Raw genomic sequence first — 24,986 nt, 5'->3', positions numbered from 1 at the left:
TTTCTGTCTTTTGTGGTTATTAACAGGCAACTTATATATGATTCCATTTGATCATCTCTCCCCTTCCTTTTTATTTATTTATTTATTTATTTTTTTGTGGTACTAGGGACTGAACTCAGGACTTCATACATGCTAGGCAAACACTCTAACACTGAGCTACATTCCCCAGCTCTGTTCTTCTTTCTTATCGTATCAGGCTTTTTTTTTTTTTTAACTTTTTAATAGTTGCCCAAAAAGGTACAATATACATTTAAAGTAATTCCAATCCATTTCTTAAATAACACTATACTGCTTCATGGACAGTAGGAGAACCTTATAACAACAATTCTAATTCTTGTATCATTCTAAACCCTTGTATCATTGCTGTCATTTCATTTCATGTATATAGAGGCACACTTACACAATATATTTGTACATAAACATACATAATTGAATGCATTGTTGTCGTGATTATTTTGAGCACTGTTATCTGTTAGTTCAATTAAGAATAAGAAAAATTAAAGATTTTATTTTACCTTTTTTTATTCCTTCTCTAATGCTCTTCCATTTTTTTCTTCCTCAGAAACCATGCAAGCAAGAAGAAAGTAGAGTGAAATATTTAAAGCATTCAAAGCAAAAAGCCACCAACCTAGAATTCTGTATCAAGAGAAATTATCTTTAAGAACTGAAGAAGAAATACATTCTTAGACAAACAAAAATTGAGGAATTTTGTCACCAGTAGGCCTTCCTTGCAAGAACTACTAAAAGAAATTCTTTAGAAAGAAACAACTATTTGATATAGGTCAGAAACTCAGAGCTACATAAAGGAAGAGCACTGGAGAAGGAATAAAAGGTAAAATAAAATTTTTAATTTTTCTTATTCTTAATTGAACTAACAGATAACAGTTTTTCAAAATAATAATAGTAACACAGTAGTTGTTGATTATAGCTTAGAATATTATAGCTTATAAATGAGTAAATGACAGCAATGTTATCAAGTACTTGAGGGAGGCATTGAGAATACTCTGTTAAAAGGCATTTGCACTACCTGCAATGTGGAATAGTGTTACTTAAGAGACTGAATAGGTTGTAAATGTATCCTGCAAACCCAAGAACATACTACCAAATTTTTTAAGGAGAAAAATGATATCCTAAGAATGTAGTGCTAAGTGAACTAAAACAAAAAAGGACAAACAAGTATCATAATTTCACTATGTGAGGTACACAGAAAGTACAATAAAGGCTCCCAGGGACTATGAAAAGGAGGAAATGGGAAGTTACTATTTAATGTGTACCAAGTTTCTGCTGGAGACAATATAGAAGTTCTGCAGATAGTTGTACAACACCATGAATGTACTTAATGCCATTGAATTATACATGTAAAAATTAAATAGTAAACTTTATGTATTTTTTATCAAAATAATTTGTTCTAATTTAGTGTTTGCTGAAGAGTTTTAAATATGCATCTTTAATCAGTTGGAGTCTAGTTAAAAATATTTTACCACTTCTTGTATATATAGATCTTACAAGGATATATTCTAAATCCTCCCACCCATTCTTCATACTACTGTAGTTATATATACTGTAAACGCACAATATATTTCTACTATTTTTGCTTCAAAGTAATCTTTTAGAAAAAAATGACCACACATTCATGCTCTTTTCCATCATTTTCATATTTCTTTGAATATATTCTGTCTTATCAAGTTCCCCTGTCTTAAGAACTTCCTTTAACAGTTTCTATAATCCAGGTCTGTTGGTAATGAATTTTCTTAACATTTGTTTTCCTGGGGAAAAAAGTCTTTATTTTTTCCTTCAGTTTCGGATGAAATTTTTACTGGGTTGACATTTTTTTTTTCTTTCAACAGTCCTACTCCACTGTCTTCTAGGTTACACAGTTTTTGTAGAGTTTCACTGTAATTATTTGTTCCTTTCTATGTAATGTGTCTTTTTTCCTTTGGCTGCCATTGAAATTTTCTTTCCCTCTGATTTTCAGTGTTTGAATATGATATGTCTGGGTGGATTCTGTTAGACTGTTTAGTATTTATTCTCATTTGTGTTCCCCAGGCATCTTGGATCTGTTATGTATTATCTTTCTTTCCTTTGGAAAACCATTTGCCATTAAGTCTTCCTCACTCTATATTCCTTCCTCCCTCTGAGATTCCAGGTATATATACTATCCCACAGCTTGTGGGTGTTCTGTCTTGTCCTCCCCCGACCCCACTTTTTTCTCGTTTTTCAATCTGGGAAACTTCTGTTGATTTATCTTCAAGTCTACAGATCCTTTCCTCAGTTGTCAAGTCTACTGATTAGCCTGACAAAGGCATTAATCAACTCTGCTATTAAGTCCTTCATTTGTATTATTTCCATTTCATACTTTCTAATAGTTTTTTCTCTGCTGAAATTCCTTTTCTGTTCATGCATGCATGCTCTCCAAGGATGAATTCTGCTATATCCTTTAACATATTGATCATAGTTATTTTAAATTCCCTATGTGATATTCCAACATCCGGGTCACATGACTCTGGTTCTGTTAATTGCTTGGTCTCTTGACAGTTTTTTGTTTTTCTCTCGCTTCTTTATGTGCCCTATAATCTTTGGCTGAACATCACGTATAGAACAGTCAAGACATAGTCAAATAAATAGTTTTTATGCCTGGAAAATGGGTATGTTTCTTCTTTTCATGGGTCTTTAGTTCAAGGGAAAAAGTTAAGTCAATCTAATCAAGAGTGGAGATGGGTCTGGAGTTTGTTGTTGCTATGGTTATTCATAGTGTACCACAGGCTTCAAATTCCTGTAGCATCATCTAGTATTTAGGGTACAAGCTCATTTGCCAGAGGGTCTTTTTTGTCAATGCCTGCTGCTCTATCCTTGGGACTCTGGTCTTCTCTTTGTGACTGCACCTCAGAAACTGTCTATCCACACAGTTGCCTCTACCCCTACAAAAGACTTCTGTTACTCAACACTTTCTAACCTGATGGGGTAAGGGACAAGTAAGGAGGAACATTCTTATATTCAACCTCAGTTTTAAGGTTTCTGTCCCTGAGTCTTACGGTAAGAACTTCTCAATGATCCTACCCTTATCTCAACTGCGGGGAATTGCTAATGCTTCAGCATGTACTCCTACCCCTCCCCTAGGAACAGAGGGCTTTTGTCTTCTTCTATTCTATTCTCCAAGCTGCCCTGAGTTGATAGGGCTTATACTCCTTCCCCTAATAGCTTAAAGTTTTTGTTCTACAATATTCGGAGAGAGTTCAGTGCCTTTCCCACAGTGATTGTTGTTATTGTTGTTTTTCCCACCAGAATACACCATGAGGAGGGCTTCTTCACTCTTTTAGACCCTTCTTCCCAAATGTGATTTATCTCCAAATTCCTTCTTCAGTTTTGTTTTCCCTCCTTAGACTGGGCAATTTATAAACAACAGCAATCTATTGCTCACAATTTTGGAGGCTAGAAAGTTCAAGATCTTCTACCAGCAGATTCAGTGTCTGGTGAGGGCTGCTCTGATTCACAGATGACTTCTTACTGTGTCTTCACAAGGTAGAAGGGGTAAATTCTCCCAGACCTTTTTTATTTTTTTTCTTCTTTCCACATTATTTTATTGGTGCATTTTAAATACACATGATGGGTTTTGCTGCTACTTATTTGTACATGCAAACAATATAACAATATAATTTGGCTAATATCACTCCCCAGCACTTTCCTCCTCTCTCCCCACCTCCCACTTCCTGTTCCCTTTCCTCTACAGATCTCCTTTTAATTTTCATATGCTTCTCATCCCATCTTTCTTTTCCTTTTTCCTCTCTTTCACATATGAGAGAAAACAGACAACCCTTGACCTTCTGAGCTTTCCCTTAACATAATGGTCTCTAATTGCATCCATTTTCCTGCAAATGACATAATTTCATTTTTTTATGACTGAATAAAACTCCATTGTGTATATATGCCACACTTTCTTTATCCATTCATCTGTTGATGGGCACCTAGGCTGGTTCACAGTTTGGCTGTTGTGATTTGTGTCACTATAAATATGAGTAAGCACGTATTACTGTAATACTATGGCTTTAATTCTTTAGGATAAATACTGAGGAGTGGTATAGCTGGGTCACATGGTGGTTCTCTTCTTTGTCTTTTGAAGAACCTCCATACTGATTTCAATAGTGGTTGTACCAATTTACAGTCCCACCAAGAGGGTAAAAGTAATCCTTTTTCTCCACATCCTCTCCAGCATTTATTATTACTTGTGTTCTTGATGACTACCATTTTGACTGGTGTGAGATGAGATCTCAGTGTAGTTTTGATTTGCATTTCTCTAATTGCTAATGATGTTGAATGCTTTTTCATATATTTGTTGGCCATCTGTATTTCTTCTTTTGAAAAGTTTTTAATTCATTTGCCCATATGTTAGTAGGGTTATTTGTTTTTTTTTTTTTTTTTCAGTTCTTTATATACTCTAGACATTAATCCTCTGTCCAAAGAGTAGCTAGCAAAGATTTTCTCCCAGTCTGTAGATTCTCTCTTCACATTCCTAACTGCTTCCTTTACTAGGCTGAGGCTTTTTAATTTGATGCCATCCCATTTATTAACTCTTGGTATTATTTCCCAAGCTTTAGGGGTCCTACCAAAGCAGTTGCCTGTGCCTATTTGCTGGAGTGTTGACCCCAAGTTTCCTTCTAGGAGTTACTAGTTTCTGGTCAGACCTCTTTTATGAAGGTACCAATTACCAATGGTCTCACCTTTCCAGATATTGCCATGCTGGTAATTAGGTTTCAACATACAAATTTTGGGTAGAAACAAACTTCAAATAACAGTGAAGTAATCAGATTATATGAGGCCATAAGGTGAAGCCCTGATTCAACATAATATTTTTATTAAGTACCAGAGTGGAGCTGCGGTTGTAGTTCAGTGGCAGAACACTTGCCTAGCATGTGTGAGGCACTGGGTTCAATTCTCAGTACCACATAAAAATAAATAAAGGGATTCTGTCCATCTATTAAAAAAAAAAAAAAAAAAAAAAAAAACAAGTACCAGAGAACTCTAATATAGATCTGTACACATGATTCCCTCCCACCCTGCTCCCCAGGTTATGTGAAGACACAGCAAAAAAACAGACACCTGAAGGGAAGAAGTGTATCCTCACCAGAAATTGATCATGCATTCTGATTTCAGTCTCCAGAACTGTTGAGAAAATAAATTTCTGTTGTTTAAGCCACCCAGTCTACGATATTTGGTAGCCCAAGCAGACTAAAACAAATATGAAATAAAGTAATTTTAAAATAATTAATTTCATGTGTTGTAAAAGGGAATTTAAGGAAAACAGTTTAAAAACCAAGTCTAAGTATAAATTATTAACAAAGTTGGGGGTATTTTCTTACATTCTAGTTATTACATAGGGCAAATGTGCTGTCCCTTGGAAAAGCATTAAACAGAGCTGTTAGGACATAAAATTGAGCTACATAGGCCACTAATATGCCCCAATGTATGACATACTTAAGTTTCTGCTTAACAAGAGGGAAATGGCACTGAAATTAGTTTCAATGAGAAAATCAATAGTCATAAAAAGCAACAAAGTAAAAGAAAATAATTTTCTTCCATTTATGAAAAGAATTATTTGCAAAAATACAAAGGAACATCCATGACCAGTCAAAAAGGTAAGTAATATACTGAGAAGCAGAAAGAATTAAAAAACCAAGAAGGATTTTAGAATGTGTCAAGTTTTGTCAATAAGAATGGTGGGAAGAAGGAAAAGGTGTTTCAACTTAAAACAATTCCAATTCTCTAATGATGACACAGCAACTAAAAGGAAAACGATAAAACAGTAAAGCAATTACAGTTATTGCTTACATGTTTAAAAGACCCATAGGGAACTGCTGTGGACCCTGTCTCTTCTAGATAGTCTTCCCAGCTTAATTCTACTTCTTCCATACCAGATCCAGCATCTGAAATTAAAAACAAAACAAAACAAAAAACAGGTGAATCTCAATAAAAGAAAACTCAAGGTACAAAACTTAAAATTACAGCAATCTAACTTACAGAATTTACTTCAGGACAAGTTAGTTGATTTTGCACAAAAGGATTAAGTAATTTTTTTCATTGTTGTTTTAATGCAGGTTCCCTTAGTGCTCTGAATGTCAATGGGTTTCAACAGAACAAAAGTTTGATATGCTGTCTTGCTGGAGAGACACCAAATCTGAAGTTCACCCAAGTAAATCATATAATACAAAGACAGGGGGAGTATAAAACTATTATATTCATTTTGACTTGCAAATTAGTATCTAATACCAAACGTTTATGCTACTTAATACACATTTCAAACTTAAATTTTCAATCTGGTTCTTTCTAAGTATTCTCTGAGTAAAGATACTGTTAATCATGTTTTAGCTTAATACCAAAAAAAAAAAAAGTGAAGTTATCCTTCCCCTTTCTTTCACACCTTATGTCCAATTAATAAAAAAATTTGTAGCTACTACCATCTTTAAAACATCCCAAATCCAATAATTTTGCATCCTATCAACTACTATCTCTAGTCCACAGTACCTTTAATCTTTCAATCATACTTAAATAAGAGCTAAAATCTTTCAAAGATTACAAGGTCCTACATGAGCTAACTCCTAGTCACATACCCTTCTACTATTTTGTCCCCAGTCAGACTTTCACTGCTCACTGTACCCAGGTGACAATGAGTTTCTTGACATTTTTAAATTGTGTTTTCTGCAAGTTCTCTGCATTTGGTGTTTCAAAGATTCATCTTCCAGGAGAATCACACCTTCAATTCATTCAAGTTTCTACTCAAATGTTGTTGCCTCTTCAGTACCCATCTAAAAGGGCTCTGCTTCCACTTTCTTCATAGCATTCATTCCTACTTGACCACACACCATGTCTTCCCTACTAGATCATAAACTCCATGAAGATAGGAATTTTACTTCGGTCACTCTTAAATTTCTGTCACCTGGACTCAAAATACCTGGTATATAGTAGACACACACACGTACTTACTGAGTAAGCAGTAGATATCAAAAAAAAAAAAAAATACTTGTTGGGTGAGCAAGGTTCAAATACCTATAATCCAACAACCCTACTTCATGTAAACTACTGAAGAGCAAAATTTAAAAATAAAAATTAAAAATACAAAAAAAAAAAAAAGAGCAAAGAGGGTTTTATGTTTGTTCACTACTACATCCGACTGCCTAAAACAATGCGAGGAACAGAGCAAATTCTCAATAAACAGTTGTTGAGTGAGTACATTCTAGGGGAAGCCATGCTTCCAATGAACATGAGGAGGCAAATAAGAGAATATTCACCATAGCACTATTTGTAATATTTAAGGACTGGAAGCAATTGGTAGGATGATGAACTGTAGCAGTTCTTTAATGGAATGCTACTACATAAGCAGTTCGCGAAATTAAAGAACTAGCATTGACATAGATAAATCTTAAATTTAATAAAACATCAAGCAGAAAAGATAAGTACAGAATGAAAAGCATAGCTAGAAATAATTCAGGCTTCAAAACAAAACTTTCAGCATCATGTTTATGAATACATGCATATCAATAAAGAAAATGAAAATAAGAATGGGAAGAATATATATGAACTTTAACAATGTTACTTTGGGGAAAGTGAGAAGAAAACATCATTAGAAAGAAAGTACAAAAGAGAATTTAACTGTAGTGTTTTGTTTCTTTTTAAAAATAGAAACACATGAAAAGACATTCAACATTATTAATCATAGGGAAATGTACACTAGAACTACCATGATATGCCTTCTCACACATATTAGGATAGATATTATCAAAAAAGCAGAAAATGATGAGAGTTGGTGAAGATGGGGAAAAAATTAGTATTCTAATGCACTGCTGGTGAGAAAGTAGTCACTTGGAAAACTGTATGATAGTTTCTCAAAAATTGTTTATTTTAATTATCTGATGATCCAATAATTCCACCTCTGTATCTATATCCATAAGAGCTGAAAGCAGAACTCAAGCAGTATTTGGTACATGAATGTTCACAGTAGCTATATTCAGGATAGTCAAAAGGTAGAAGCACCCCCAAGTGTCCACCAAAGGATGAAAGGATAAACAAAAACATGGAATACATACAAGGAAATATTCGTCTTAAAAAGACAGGAAATCTTGACACATGCTACAATACAACATAAACATGGATGAATCTTGAGGACATTATGCTAAATAAAATAAATCCAATCCAAAAAGTCAAATGCTATCAATTCCATTTATGTGAGATACCTATAGTGGTCAAATTCATAGAATAGATAGTAGAATAGTGGGAAAAGAGGAATGAAGAATTGTTTAATGGGCACAGAGTACCAAACTGGGAAAATGAAAAAAGTTCTGGAGACAGATGGCAATAATGATTGTACTACAGTGTGAATGTAGTTAATGTCACTAAACTGTACACTTAGAAATGGTTAATATGGCTAGGTGCAGTGGCACACACCTACAGTACCAGCCAACTGGAAACTGAGACAGGAGGATCACAAGTTGGAAGCCATCCTGGGCAACTTGGTGAAACTCTGTCACAAAATAAAAAATAAAAAGGGCTGCGATGTAGCTCAGTGGCTCAGTGGTATAGTTCTTGCCTAGCATGGATGAAGACCTGGATTCAATTCCCAGTACCACAAGCGGGGGAAACCGAATATGATGACATTTATATTACAGATATTTAACAACAAAAAATGGAAATATTGAAACTGTTAAAATTTACTAAAAATTTGTGGTAGGTTCATGGCTGTTACATTTTTTTCCATACATTTTTTTCATTAGAAATATAAGCCAATAAGGGGCTGGGGTTGTGGCTCAGTGGTAGAACATTTGCCTAGCACTGGTGAGGCACTGGGTTCGATCCCAAGCACCACATAAAAAAACTAAACAAACAAAATAAAGGTATTGTATCCATCTACAACATATATATACACACACACACACACACATATGTATGTATATAAAACAAGCCAACAAGGATTACTCTGAGAGCAACCTGGAAGAATGGGCCTATGGAAAGACAACTCCATTATTAAAACATAACTAGGCTGAGAACTCATAGTCCTAAGTAAAGACTCTAATTCCACAAATGGCAAGTTTATTTAAAGATTCAAAAAAATGACAATAAAACTGATGAATTAATTAACTAAATTACATAGTATAAGCTACTTAAACTGAGAAGAAATAAGGCTAATGACCTGATGGAAAAACGAGCAACATACATGAAAAGAGAGCTACCCAAAAGAAATGCAAACTGTCCTTTAATATATGAAAAGATATGCAAATTTTCTCATTTTAAGAGAATGCAAATTAAGGCTACACTGAGATACTGAATTGGAAAAATTTCAAAAGTCTGACAATTTATTCTAAGGTGAAGTTACTGCAGTTAAACTGGTAAAGCACAGTATTAAAACTCCTATTGAAGAAAACTTAGCAATATCTAGCAACATGACATATGTATTTACCTTTTGATCTAGCAATCCCACTTCTAGGACTCTATCCCAAAAACATGCTGGCAAAAATACAAAAAGACATATGTACAAAGCTATTTATTTCAGCACTACTTGTAATATCAAGACTGGAAAAAAGCCAAATGTCCATCAATAAGGAACTAATTGAATAAATATGGTATATCCATTGAGTCTACACATCAAAACCAAGACATCTAGTTTTATACAGTTGTAAAAAGCAATGAAAATGATCTCTATATATTCATGTAGAGTAATCACCAAAGTATATTAAGTAAAACCACAGAATGGGTTTTTTTTTAAATCTCTACTTCTTATTATAAAATGGGAGATGAGTGCAACTATTCAGAAACATACTTAAACTGAAAGAAAAAAATTACAAATGAACTCAAACAAATGAGTCTTTTGGTTGCAAGATAAAAACAAAAACAGGATTTCTTTAGGTCACATTAAAATATAATACTATGACTGCAAACTCCATTGGAATATATTTAAAGGCAAAACGTTAAGAAATTTTAAGCAATACATTATTATCCTATTGACAACTGGCAACTTGGTATTGTTATTTTGAAACATCTATAGGATTATTACAGATAAAAACAAATTAGTAACGTTAAGATCACTAGGAAACAAAACATTTCCAAAAGAGTAGAAGCATAAAATTGTAATAAAAACCCTGTAATTTTAAGTTAAAACTGTAAATATCAGTATGAACCATGATTTTCTTTTCTTTTCAAAAGATGTGTATTTACTTGCATGTCTGTGGATGACATCCCATAAAAAGAACACAGGAATCAATCTGAAAAAATTCTCACTGCTCCAGAAAGGCTAATTTAACCATCAAATTGATGGTGATAGCAATGGAGTCAAACTCATCAACTGCACATACACACATAATCCACAAGTTAATAATAATATTTATAACAACTTGGGTGCGGTGGCACATGCCTATAAGCCCAGCAATTGAGGAAGCTGAGGCAGGAGGATCACCAGTTCAAAGCCAGCCTCAGCAACTTGGTGAGATGATGTCTCAAAATAAAAAATAAAAAGGGTTGGGGATGTGGCTCCCTGGTTAAACACCTCTTGGTTCAACCCCCAGTACCTACCCGCCCCTGCAAAAAAAAGAAAAAAGAAATCAATTCTGAAATGGCATAGTAAATATTTCAGTGAACACACTCTCTCATAAAGGCAGCAAAAATACTGGCTGAACAATGAAGAGCAAACTTTTCAATGTTCTCTAATAAAAGACACACCTGAAAGGCATCTATTCAAAATAAGTTGCTGAACCTTGCTTAAGGCAGTGGGATGCAGCATTTTAAGTTGCAACTATTCCCCACCCTTTTCCCTCTCCACCTCAACAAGAAAATTTTAGAATTGAAACTACAATAACCAAATTTTTAACAGAAACTCTACAGATAAGTGCAATAGCAGAATGAAGCAGAAGAAAGAAGTAAAACTGAAGACAACAACAGAAAATAATCTACAAAGAGCAAACAGACCAAAAAAAAAAAAAAAACTGAAAAGACTAATGAAACTGTCTTACCCAATTTATTTAAGTTCCAGATGACAAAAAGAAAGACGGCAGGGTTTAAAAAAGTATTTGAAGAAATAATGACTGAAAGTTTTCCAGATTTGGCAGAAGATATAAGCCTATAGGTTCAAGAAGCTGAGAAGACCCCCCAACAAAATGACCCAAGGAAATCCATGCAAAGAAACAGCAGCATCAAACTTTTTAAAACAAAAAACAAAGAATATTAAAGTAACAAGAGAAAAACTACATTTTTCCTAAGCAGGTAAATAGAGGTGGTTATCTCATGCTGGGAAAAAGAGATTCCCATGAAAGCACATTTCTCATGGAGGCCAAAAGAAAGTAGTACAAAACTTTGCAAGAGCTGAAGGAAAGATAATGGAATGAGACAGACATCATTACCGTATGTACATGTATGATTACACAGTGTGACTCTACATTGTGTACAACCAGAGAAATGAAAAGTTGTACCCCATTTGTGTACAGTGAATCAAAATAAATAAATAAATAAAGTACAGTAAAAGAAAGAGCTGAAGGAAAGAAAAAAACTTTCAACCCAGAATTCTGTATCCAGCAAAAATGTCCTTCAATAATAAATGCAGGGGCTGTGGTTGTGGCTCAGTGGTAGTGCACTTGCCTAGCACCTGTGAGGCACTGGGTTCAATCCTCAGCACCACATAAATAAATAGATAAAATAAAGGTATTGTGTTCATCTACAACTAAAATATATATTAAAAAATAATAATAATAAATGGAGAGTCAGGTGCAATGGCACATAACTGTAATCCCAGTGACCTGGGGTGGCTGAGACAAGAGGATCTCAAGTTGAAGGTCCACCTCAGCAACCTGGTGAGACCCTGCTCCAAAATATAATATGTTTTCAAAAGGTCTGGGGATGTAGCTCAGTGGTAAAGTACCCCTGGGTTTAATCCCCAGTACCAAAATAATGATGATGATGAAGATGATGATGTAATGGTGGTGGTAGAGGAGAAGAAAGAAGTTGAAGTCATTGAAGAAGGACAGAGGAGGAGGAGTACTGAGGAAATAAACATATTCTCAGACAATATTAAATGATAAAAATTTGTCACCAGTAGATCTACCCTTAAAAAAGACTAGAGGAAATTCTCTGAACAGAAATGAGGAGAATCTTGGAAAAACAGGCAAGAATAAATGATAATTAAAAATTTTTAAATATTGAAAAATATAACACGGTTTTCCTTTTCTTGAGTATTCTAAATTATGTTTGACAGTTTAAACAAAAATGTTAACAATGTCTAATGTGGTTCTTAAAATATGCAGGGGAAATATTTAAGATAATTATCAATAACAGAAAGTAAAGGGATGTAAAGATAGGAAGAGTTTCTACACTTAAACCAATAAATGATGTTCTGTTATATACATATAATGAATACCTAGAGCAGCCACCAATAATCTATGCAAAGGCATACACTCAAAAACACTACAGTTGGGGCTGGGATTGTGGCCCAGTGGTAGAACACTTGCCTAGCATGTGTGTGGCACTGGGTTAGATTCTCAGCAACACATATAAATAAATAAAGTAAAGGTCCATCAAAACTAAAAATAGAATTAAAAAAAAACACTACAGTCAAATAAAAATGGAATTCTATAAAAATGTTAAAGCAATTCTAAGGAGAAAGCAGGGGGAAATCAGAAAAAACAAAAATAGAGAAAATAAAATTTAAAATGCAAGTTTGAGCCCTAACATACCGACAAGTACATTAAGCATCAATGGTATAAATACACCATTATAAAACCAAAAAAATTTTAAATTACTGTTATAAAAAACATATTTCAAATATAATGATACTAAGAGGTTGAAAATAAAAGAATAAAAAAGATACTATGCAAACATCAGTCAAAAGAAAGCAGGAGTAGGTAAATCCATAGAGACAGAAAGTAGATTAAATGATTGTCAGAGGCTAAACAGGAAACAACTGCCAATGGCTTATTTTGGTGGTCATGAAAATGACCTAGAATTTGTAATGATTGACGGTAGTTCAACTTTGTTAATATACTGAAAGTCACTGAATTGCATTGGGGATGTAGCTCAGTGGTAGAGCACTTGCCTAGCATGTGTAAGGTTCTGAGTTCAAGTCCCAGCATTACAAAAACAACAACAAAACCACCACTGAATTATGCATTCTATGAGGGTGAATTTTGTGTCTGAAAATTACATCTCAAAAAATTATACTTCAATAAAGTTTGTTTAAAAAAACAAAACTTTGGTTTTCAAGATGGCAGACTACAGGGAGGCTGCATTTCACGTTGCTCCAGGACGCAAGATTCAAAAGAGGAGATAGTGAGAGACTTGGGACCAACTCAAAGCCGCCGGGTGAGTCTCTCCTGTTGGGGAGGCGTCCCGGATGGGGCGGTAGCCCCAGAACACAGGAAACTTTGTGAAGTAGAGTTGCTCGGCGAGACGCCCCTCCCCCCCGCTGGAGCGGTAAACACGGACAACTGGGATCATCGTAGAGGAGGCGGCTCAGCACAGCACTTGGACTCGGAGCAACCACTGGGGCTCCGGGCGGCTGCCTGAGGAGGAGCTGCATGGTGAGCTGTTTGGACTCAGAACAACTGCTTCTGAACACCGGGGGGTTGCCTGGAGAAAGAGGAGGAGCACGGTGGGTCGCTTGGGCTAAGGAGTGACTGCATCAGAGCTACAGGTGGTTGCCAGAGGAGGAGCTGCGTGGGGAGCTGTTTAGACTCAGAGCTACCGCTCCTGAACACCCGGGGGGTTGCCCGGAGGAAGAGGAGAAGCGCAGCGGGTCGCTTGGTCTAGGAGTGACTGCATCAGAGCCACAGGCAATTGCCAGAGGAGGAGGCGAGTGGTGAGTTGATTGGACTAAAAGCGACCGCTCCTGAACACCGGTGACCTGCCTGGAGGAGGAGCGTGGTGGGTCACTTGGTCTCGGAGCCACCGCTCCTGAACACCCGGGGGGCTACCCCGAGAAGGAGGAGGAGGAACAGGGCGGGTCACTTGGACTTGGAGTGACTGCCTAGGGCTACAGGAGGTTGGCGGGAGGAGGAGACGCGAAGTGAGTTGCTTGGACTCCTAGTGACTGCGTCGGAAACCGGGCGGCTGTCCGGAGGAGGAGGTGTGTGGCGGGTCTCTGGGTCTTGGAGCTATTGTACGGGGCTCCAGGTGGTGGCTCAGAGGAGGGGCAGCATAGCCAGGCGATTAGGTGCAGAGCAGGGTCCCAGGAGTTGGGTGGCTTCTTGCTGGAAGAGCCGCACAGAGACACGCCTAGGGGCAGAGCGAAGTTTCCAGGACTGCGGGCAGATTCTCTGAGGAGAAGCAGCCTAAGGAGACTCGTCAGCGAAGGGTGAGGCTCCCAGGCCCAGGAGGTAGGTCCGGGCCCCTGGGAACGTTGCCAAGGAAGACAGCCCAGCTCAGGCGGTAGTTGTAGATTGAGGGGAACCTCTAGGAGGGGAACTGACCAGCTAGACCTCCCCACCAGGTGAGTCTTCCCTGCCGGGTGAGGTTTTCCCACAGGGACAGTAAAACCAGAGACACAGGCACAAACAGGCCTTGCCTCAGCCCGCAGCCTAGTTCCCCGTTGGATGACCATTGGTCAACAAGTGGAGGCACCTCTGCCCACTAGCAGGGAATATACCCCACCTGAGGGTCACCACCCCTAGAGAGGCAGCTTCTTTGTGGAGCTCCGCATTATCAACTTCCTCCAAGACTTCAGGCTACTGAAGGATAAAAGGGGACATACTAGCAATCTTCAGGGACATTATAAGTCAATAGAGGAAATCTGCAATATCTTAATGACCCACTGATTCCTGAACAATATGAGAAAACAAGGGAAGAAAATGCCCCAAACAAATCTAGATGTTACATCAATAAAATCCAATGACAGCATGGCAGAAGAAATGACAGAAAGGGAGTTCAGAATGTACATAATTAAAATGATCAGGGAAGCAAATGATGAGATGAAAGAGCAAATGCAGGCATTGAATGATCGCACCAATCGACAGTTAACAGAGCAAATTCAGGAAGCAAAAGATCATTTCAATAAAGAGTTAGAGATATTGAAAAAAAAAAACAAACAGAAATCCTTGAAATGAAGGAAACAATAAACCAAATTAAGAACTCCATAGAAAGCATAACCAATAGGATAGAACACCTGGAAGACAGAACTTCAGATATTGAAGACAAAATATTTAACTTCAAAAACAAAGTTGAACAAACAGAGAAGATGGTAAGAAATCATGAACAGAATCTACAAGAACTATGGGATATCATGAAAAGGCCAAATTTGAGAATTATTGGGATTGAGGAAGGCTTAGAGAAACAAACCAAAGGAATGAACAATCTATTCAATGAAATAATATCAGAAAATTTCCCAAATCTGAAGAATGAAATGGGAAATCAAGTCCAAGAGGCTTATAGGACTCCAAATACACAAAATTACAACAGACCCACACCAAGGCACATTATAATGAAAATACCTAACATACAAAATAAAGACAGAATTTTAAAGACTGTAAGAGAAAAGAACCAAATTACATTCAGGGGGAAACCAATACAGATATCAGCAGATTTTTCAATCCAGGCCCTAAAAGCTAGAAGGGCCTGGAACAACATTTTTCAAGCTCTGAAAGAAAATGGATGCCAACCAAGAATCTTGTACCCAGCAAAACTTACCTTCAAATTTGATGATGAAATAAAATCATGCTATGATAAACAAAAGCTAAAAGAATTTACAAAAAGAAAGCCAGCATTACAGAACATTCTCAGCAAAATATTCCATGAGGAAGAGATAAAAAACAAAGAAACAAATCAGCAAAGGGAGGAATTATCCTAAAGGAACTGTCAAATAAAGGAGGAACCAAGTTGTGTCAAAATATAAATAAATAAATAAATAAAATTTTAAATATGAACCAAATGACCGGGAATACAAATCATATCTCAATAATAACCCTGAATGTTAATGGCCTGAATTCATCAATCAAAAGACACAGACTGGCGGATTGGATTAAAAAGAAAGATCCAACAATATGTTGCCTGCAAGAGACTCACCTCATAGAAAGAGATACCCATAGACTAAAGGTAAAAGGATGGGGAAAAACATACCATGCACATGGACTCAGCAAAAAAGCTGGGGTATCCATCCTCATTTCAGGTAATGTGGACTTCAAGCCAATGTTAGTCAGAAGGGATAAAGAAGGACATTTCATACTGCTTAAGGGAAGCATAAGTCAGCAAGATATAACAATCATAAACATCTATGCCCCAACAGTGGCTCATCCATGTATGTTAAACAAATCCTTCTCAATTTTAGAAACCAAATAGACCATAACACAATAATACTAGGTGACTTTAACATGCCTCTCTCATCACTGGACAGATCTTCCAAACAAAAATTGAACAAAGAAAACACAGATCTCAATAACACAATCAATAATTTAAACTTAACAGACATTTATAGAATATACCATCCAACCAAGAGCGAATACATTTTCTTCTCAGCAGCACATGGATCCTTCTCTAAAATAGACCATATATTATGCCACAAAGCTAATGTTAGCAAATACAAGAAGATAGAGACACTACCTTGTATTCTATCAGATCATAATAGATTGAAGTTAGAAATAAATGAAAGAGTAAAAAACAGAAACTACTTCAACACCTGGAGATTAAACAATATGCTATTATATGATAAATGGATAACAGAAGATATTAGGAAGGAAATTTAAAAATTCTTAGAGGTAAATGAGAACAAAGAAACATCTTATCAAAATCTCTGGGACACTATGAAAGCAGTACTTAGAGGAAAATTTATTTCATGGAGCGCATTTAATAAAAGAAGTAAAACTCAACAAATAAACGACCTAACACTACAGCTCAAAGCCCTAGAAAAAGAAGAACAGACCAACACCAAAAGTAGTAGAAAACAGAAAACAGTTAAACTCAGAGCTGAAATCAACGAAATTGAAACAAAAGAAACAATACAAAAAATTGACAAAATAAATAGTTGGTTCTTTGAAAAAATAAACAAAATTGATAAACCTTTAGCCACACTAACAAAGAGAAGACGAGAGAAAACCCAAATCACTAAAATTCGGAATGAACAAGGAAATATCACAACAGACACGACTGAAATACAAAACATAATTACAAGCTATTTTGAAAATCTACACTCCAACAAAATAGAAAATTTCTAGAGACATATAAATTGCCTAAACTGAACGAGGAGAACATACACAATTTAAATAGACCAATTTCAAGTAATGAAATAGAAGAACTCATCAAAAGCCTACCAACCAAAGAAAAGTCCAGGACCAGATGGGTTCTCAGCCGAGTTCTACAAAACCTTTAAAGAAGAGCTCATTCCAATACTTCTCAAAGTATTCCACAAAATAGAAGAGGAGGGAACCCTCCCAAACTCATTCTATGAAGCCAATATTACCCTGATACCTAAACCAGACAGAGACACATCGAGGAAAGAAAATTTCAGACCAATATCCTTAATGAACATTGATGCAAAAATTCTCAACAAAATTTTAGCAAATCGCATACAAAAACATATTAAAAAGATACTGCACCATGATCAAGTGGGTTTCATCCCAGGGATGCAAGGTTGGTTCAACATCAGGAAATCAATAAATGTCATTCACCATATCAATAGACTTAAAGTCAAGAATCACATGATTATTTCAATAGATGCAGAGAAAACATTTGATAAAATACAGCACCCTTTCATGCTCAAAACACTAGAAAAAATAGGGATAGTGGGAACATTCCTTAACATTGTAAAGGCCATCTATGCTAAGCCCATGGCTAATATCATTCTAAATGGTGAAAAACTGAAAGCATTCCCCCTAAAACTGGAACAAGGCAGGGATGCCCTCTTTCACCACTTCTTTTCAATATCATCCTTGAAACTCTAGCCAGATCAATTAGACAAACCAAAGAAATTAAAGGGATACGAATAGGAAAAGAAGAACTCAAACTATCCCTATTTGCTGATGATATGATTGTATACTTAGAGGAACCAGGAAATTCCACCAGAAAATTTTTAGATCTCATTAGTGAATTCAGTAAAGTAGCGGGATATAAGATCAATGAACATAAATCTAAGGCATTTCTATACATAAGCAATGAATCTTCAGAAAGAGAAATTAGGAAAACTACCCCATTCACAATAGCTTCGAAAAAAATAAAGTATTTGGGAATCAATCTCACAAAAGAGGTGAAAGACCTCTACAATGAGAACTACAGAACACTAAAGAAAGAAATTCAAGAACACCTTAGAAGATGGAAAGATCTCCCATGTTCTTGGATAGGAAGAATTAATATTGTCAAAATGGCCACACTACCAAAAGTTCTACACAGATTCAATGCAATTCCAATTAAAATCCCAATGATGTACCTTACAGAAATAGAACAAGAAATTATGAAATTCATCTGGAAGAATAAAAAACCCAGAATAGCTAAAGCAATCCTTGGCAGAAAGAGTGAAGCAGGGGGTATCGCAATACCAGATCTTCAACTCTACTACAAAGCAATAGTAACAAAAACGGCATGGTATTGGTACCAAAATAGAAAGGTGGATCAATGGTACAGAATAGAGGACACGGACACAAACCCAAATAAATACAATTTTCTCATACTAGACAAAGGGGCCAAAAATATGCAATGGAGAAAAGTTAGCCTCTTCAACAAATGGTGCTGGGAGAATTGGAAATCCATATGCAACAGAATGAAACTAAACCCATATCTCTCACCATGCACGAAACTAAACTCAAAATGGATTAAGGATCTCGGAATCAGACCAGAGACCTTGCATCTTATAGAAGAAAAAGTAGGTCCAGAGCTTCAACATGTCGGCTTAGGACCAGACTTCCTCAACAGGACTCCAATAGTACAAGAAATAAAAGCAAGAATTAATAACTGGGATAGATTCAAACTAAAAAGCTTTCTCTCAGCAAAGGAAACTATCAGCAATGCGAAGAAAGAGCCTACAGAGTGGGAGAAAATCTTTGCCAATCATACTTCAGATAGAGCACTAATCTCCAAAATCTATAAAGAACTCAAAAAACTCTACACCAAGAATACAAAGAACCCAATCAACAAATGGGCTAAGGAAATGAACAGACACTTCACAGAAGATGTACAAGCAATCAACAAACATATGGAAAAATGTTCAACATCTCTAGTAATAAGAGAAATGCAAATCAAAACCACCCTAAGATTCCATCTCACCCCAATTAGAATGGCGATTATCAAGAATATAAGCAACAACAGGTGTTGGCGAGGATGTGGGGAGAAAGGTACACTCATACATTGCTGGTGGGGCTGCAAATTAGTGCAGCCACTCTGGAAAGCAGTGTGGAGACTCCTTAGAAAACTTGGAAAGGAACCACCATTTGACCCAGCTATCCCACTCCTTGACCTATACCCAAAGGATTTAAAATCAGCATATTACAGAGATACAGCCACATCAATGTTCATAGCTGCTCAGTTCACAATAGCCAGATTGTGGAACCAACCTAGATGTCCTTCAATTGATGAATGGATAAAGAAAATGTGGTATATATATACAATGGAATATTACTTGGCCATAAAGAATAAAACTATAGCATTTGCAGGCAAATGGATGAAACTGGAGAATATCATGCTAAGTGAGATAAGCCAATCTCAAAAAACCAAAGGATGAATGATATCGCTAATAAGTGGATGATGACACATAATGGGGGGTGGGAGGGGTTAGTGTTAGGGTTAGAGTTAGGGTTAGGGAGGGGGGCAAGAATGGAGGAAGGAAGGACTGTATAGAGGGAAAAGAGGGGCGGAAGGGGTGGGGGGAGAAGGGAAAAAAATAACAGAATGAATCAAACAACATTACCCTATGTAAATTTATGATTACACAAATGGTATGCCTTTACGCCATGTACAAACAGAGAAACAACATGTATCCCATTTGTTTACAATAAAAAAAACTTCAATAATAAAAAAGCTTTATTAATTAAAAACAAACAAATGTATTATGAGTCTAAGACATGAAGAGATACTTCATCAACAAGAATTAAGAATGCCAAATAAGCACATGTAAAGATGTTCAACATCACTAGGCATTAGGAAATACAAATGAAGACCACAATAAGCTGTCACTACACAATTATCCAGATGGCTTAAATAAAAAAGTGACAGTACCAAATGATGGTAAGCATGCATAGAAAAGTATCTCTCTCTCGAATTGCTGGTGAAAGTAATCTCTAGAAAGTAGCCTGATGAATTTTTTACTAAACCTATGATAGAAAAATTGTGCTCTTTAGCATTTATCTTCCCAAAATTATGTATAAAATTATTCGTAGCAACTTATTTGTAATAGCCAAAAGCTGGAAAAAAAAAAAACAAAATGTACTACAACAGATGAAGATTTAAACACACTATAATACTCCATGGAATAGTACTCAGCAACAAAAAGTAACAAACTGTTAACATATGCAAGAAATTCAAGGGATCTCAAGACTATTATTTTGAGAGAAAAAATACCTCAAAAGGTCTTCTACTTCTTTTATCTATGTATCAGTCTTTAAATTACAAACTTAAAGAGATGAACAGCAGATGAATAGTGTTCTGGGTTTTAAAGAGGGAACAGAGAAAGAGGGATAGATAATGGGAGCTCTTTGTGGTGATGAAATAGTTCTACATCTTGATTCAGAAGATGTTATAGGAGTCTACATGTGTGATAAAATGATAACAGAACTATGTATACTTTAAACCAGTATCAATGTCCTGAATTTTATATCATATTACAATTCCATGAGGAAACTCATGGGAGAAACTGGGTTAAGGGTACATAAGACCTGTCAACACTATCTTTGCAACTTCCGTGAACCCATAATTATTTCAAAATAATTAGAAAGTAACCACCAAAATTAAAATGTTATTTTAAAAAAGAAGTCTCTTCATAAGAATGACTTACTTTTTCAGTAAACATCATTAGTAGTCTTTAGTGCCAGATTCTTTGCTTGGTGCAGCAATGAAAAATAACTGGCAACTTCAAAGAGCTTCCAGTTTAGCAGTAGAAAGACAAGTCAGAAAACATAACACGGGTGAATAATACAATTCTGCACTATGAAGGATAACATCTGCTCAGCAAAACCAGTACCTGCATCAAGTTGCTGTTCCCCGTTCATCTCCACAACACATGGGCTCCTCCCCACTCAAAGGAAAAGTCTAATGATTCTGCTATGATCAGAAGATGACTTGTAGGTTTCAAGCGTCTGTCCAATGAACATCCAAGGGTCCAAATGAAAGTGCTGAAAAATCAAAGAGAATTCATCAACAGCCTGAAGCCAAAAGTGTTTACTTGTTCAAAAGACACGGCACTTGACTGGGTTGAGAAGTAAGATAAAACAAAAACACACTGGCAGAAAAGATGGGATTAGAGGAAAAACCTGACACCTTCTCTAATTCTGAAGATTCTGTATGAATATATGTTTGGAAAGAGGCAGGAAGGAAAGGAGAGGGAAGGAGGGAGAAAGAGGGAGAGAGGGAGAGAGAAGAAAAGGGAAAGGGATGGGAAGAGAGACCAAGACCTTGGTAAAATACCTGAAGATGATGACAAATTATAATATGTATATGAATCCTATCCTTTAAACTTAGATTACCTCACTTGCTACCCATGATTCCTATCCACAAAAACTTCAAAAACTTCAATTTTTCCTTTTCACAAAAATGATTCCTAATGGTTTTGTGGGGTTGGGGGGGGACTTTCAGAGCTCTGGCTTACCTAGTGAATAAAATTCGGGCTATCATATATTACTTTATCTAGTTTTCTACTTCATTTCTCTAGGATATTATGCAGAACTAAATTTATCAACTATATTACTCCACAATTATAAAAAAGAATCCCTCCAAAATGAGTTCTAAACCCATTTTTTAAAACAGCTTTATTGGAGTATAATTCACATACCCAAATTTTGTTTTAAATGTACAATCTAATAACTTTTAGTAAATTTACAGGGTGTGTAACCAACACCATAATTCAATTTTAGAATATTCCTGTTGCCCTGAAAAGAAGTTTTATATTCACATGCAGCTTGTTCCTCCCCATCCCATCCCTAGGCTCAACCAACCACTAATCCGCCTCCTGTCTCCAGAGGTTCTGCCTTTCTTGGACATTTCACATAGATGGAATCGTGCAATGTGTGACCTTTTCTGTCTGGCTTCTTTCACTTAGCTTGTTTCTGAGGTTTGCACATGTTCCAGAATGGATGAATCTATTTATTCTTGTTTGTAAAGCAATCTAAGATATTATCTTTATACATCCCTAACAGATTAGAAAGAGTAAATGAAAAAAGGAGTTGCTAAAGGAGGGCATGACATGAACTAACTGCATGGGCAACAATACAAAAAACTATAAAAGTGGGATAGGTACTTAACAGCATAGTATTGAGGGTGATATTCTGCAAGATCAAGCAACTCTATACCTCTTCAAAGAGTTTTGAGTATGTATATGAAAGCCCTTGGTAATTGTTTCTCACAGCAACTTTTAATCACTAAGAAAAAGTTACCGTAACTTTTATATTTTAACATATCCCTTCAAGAGTATCAGCTACCTGAAATACAACAGCTTTCGAATAGGAAATAGAAGTTCTACTAGCTATACAATCTTACATGTTATCATGTTATGTCAATTTTTTTTGTCTTTTTCAGATTTTAAAATTTCATTTCATAGAAAAAAGTTTTAATAAACTATTATAAGTATGGATATCCCATTTGAGATAACTGTCAGTTATCAACAAAATCATCATACACAATAAAAGAATTGAAGCCTATATTTTTCTCATAGGAACAACTGAATGAAACTGGACAGTGATATACAAATCCTCTAAATGTGCTCTCTTCCCTTAGTTTACTTTTCCACCCAAATCTCAATCAAATCGTACCATTCCATCTACTAAATAATTCACTCCCCTCATATTTATCAACACCAGCTCATCGCAACCCATCATTTTAGGGGATGAGGGTAAAGTAATCAAGAGAGTCAGAGTTCCTATTTTCATGAAGCTTATTTTCAATGGCAGGGAGACAGATTAAGACAACAATTTAAAACAATTATTTAAAGAGCTAAAAAGCAAAAGTACTGGGTCCTAAGAACATAATGGCAAGATTAGAGGTCAATGACAGTGCCCCTAGGAAAATGACATTTAAACTCACTATAAAGGGGATATAGGGCTGGGGATATAGCTCAGTTGGTAGAGTGCTTGCCTTGCAAGCACAAGGCCCTTGGGTTCAATCCCCTGTACCACCAAAAAAAAAAAAAAAAAAAAAAAAAAAAGGGGAGTGGGGGTATAGGCAAAGGGGTAAGAGTATTACAGGTACAAAAAGAGGTTCTATGGTGGCAAGGAACTGAGAGAAGGCAACTGTGGCTGGAACATGGGAATGAACAAGGGAAGTAGCACACAAGACTGGGCAGGCACTAGGAGGAGTGTCACATGCCTATAATCCCAACAACTCAAGAGGCTGAGGCAGGAAGATTGAAAGTTTAAGGTTAACCTCAGCAACTCGGCAAGACCGTGTCTCAAAATAACAAATACAAAGGACTGAGGATCAAGTTCAGTGATAAAGCGCCCCTGGGATCAATCTCTAGTACAAAAGAGGGGGTGGGGAGTAGGAAGACAAGAAGTAATTGCAGCTAATATTTACTGAGGATTTACTATATGCTGGGTGCACTGACATAAGAACTTAAACATATAAACCCATTTAATGTCCCCCTCCACTGCAACAACTCCACAAGGTAAGCATCATCATCATGAGGTCACAGGCACAAAACAATTACCTGACCTTCCCAGGGAGTGCAGCAGGTAAGTAGCAGAACTAGGTTTTAAACCAAGCAAAATGTCTGTATTTCATGTTCTTAAACACTATGTTATACTGCCTCTTAATCAGAAGCAAGTGAGGTTTGGCAGTTTTTTGTTTTGATTTGTTTTTAAAAGGAAATGATCAAATCTGTTTTTAGAAAGATCACTCTGGACTCAGAAACCAAATGATAGCAAAGAGAACACACATGACCAAAGGTAAGCATAAATAAAACTCAAAGGCAAATGAGTTGGGTGAAAATATTTGCAACATTATATAATAAATAATGGATTAATTTCCATATACACAACCACCTATAAATCAACAAGAAAACAAAAGAATGAACAAAATGTTTAATTGATTCATAATGAAAATCAGAAAACTTATAAAATGTGCTCAATCTTACTAGTGATGAGGAAAACTAAAATTTTACTTCAGATTGATAAAACTTTTATAACTGAAAATATCCAGTATTGGCAAGGAAGGTAAAAGAACAGAAGGACCTAGGAACAGAGACTGGTTCTTAATCTTTCACACAAAACACACACGTGGAAAGCTACATAGCCAGTGGTGTTTGCCATAGTATTGTCAACAACAGTAAGGAACTGGAGGCAATCTATATGTCCATCAAATGAGAATGAGATGGTCTATAACCATTAGAAGGATTTAGGTAGATCAATGAAAAAATCTGGGATCTCTGTCCGCAGTACTGAGTGAAAAAAGCAAATGAAAGACAATATTATTTATACTAACTTTTTTAAATGCCATGTATGTTGTTTCCCTGTATATATGCCTTTTGAAAAATGAACTGCATCATTTGTAAAAGAGAAATCATAGTACTGGACCTACCTCTTCTACCTCCCAGGACTACCAAGAAGGTTAGTAAAATAATTCACATGAAGCACTTAGGGAAGAGCTAGCAACTGAATAAATGCTGAGTTAATGTTAACTGTAATGCGATGATGACAGGTCAAGTTCCTATGGTACTAATTCAGTGAATCATTTCTATATGAAGTCTTGATACTTCAACATGGCTTTGATGGAACAAAATAGTACTAATAAATATCTGTTGGCTCACTTCAATAGATAAAGACATCCTCTAGTTCTTATGTTCATAAACTCTTGAACACACTAGAACACTTTGTGCAGAGAGCCACACAGTGTAAAAATAATAG

General features: G+C 36.1%; 1 protein-coding gene across 6 annotated transcripts in view; it reads right to left on the bottom strand.

Annotated features, from left to right (window-relative positions):
- The window catches only part of Sfmbt1 (Scm like with four mbt domains 1), a 160,133-nt gene that overhangs the window by 59,081 nt on the left and 76,066 nt on the right, over nt 1–24,986 (bottom strand). For 4 of the 6 annotated variants that reach the window (XM_047530992.1, XM_047530989.1, XM_047530990.1 and 1 more), the window contains exons 2-3: nt 21,116–21,266; nt 5,824–5,918 (exon numbers count right to left, since the gene is read on the bottom strand). In XM_047530992.1, coding sequence (XP_047386948.1) covers nt 5,824–5,918; nt 21,116–21,143 — 123 coding nt within the window. In that variant the 5' untranslated portion in view covers nt 21,144–21,266. Of the gene's footprint in view, nt 1–515; nt 554–5,823; nt 5,919–21,115; nt 21,267–24,986 lie in introns of those variants that run through there. The other 2 variants (XM_047530994.1, XM_047530993.1) reach the window with 2 other exon arrangements.

This window comes from Sciurus carolinensis, chromosome 17 (assembly GCF_902686445.1).
Source record: "Sciurus carolinensis chromosome 17, mSciCar1.2, whole genome shotgun sequence".
Classification (NCBI taxonomy): Eukaryota; Metazoa; Chordata; class Mammalia; order Rodentia; family Sciuridae; genus Sciurus; species Sciurus carolinensis.
The sequence above is the reverse complement of the archived record's forward strand: the minus strand, read 5'-3'. Positions and strand labels throughout refer to the sequence as shown.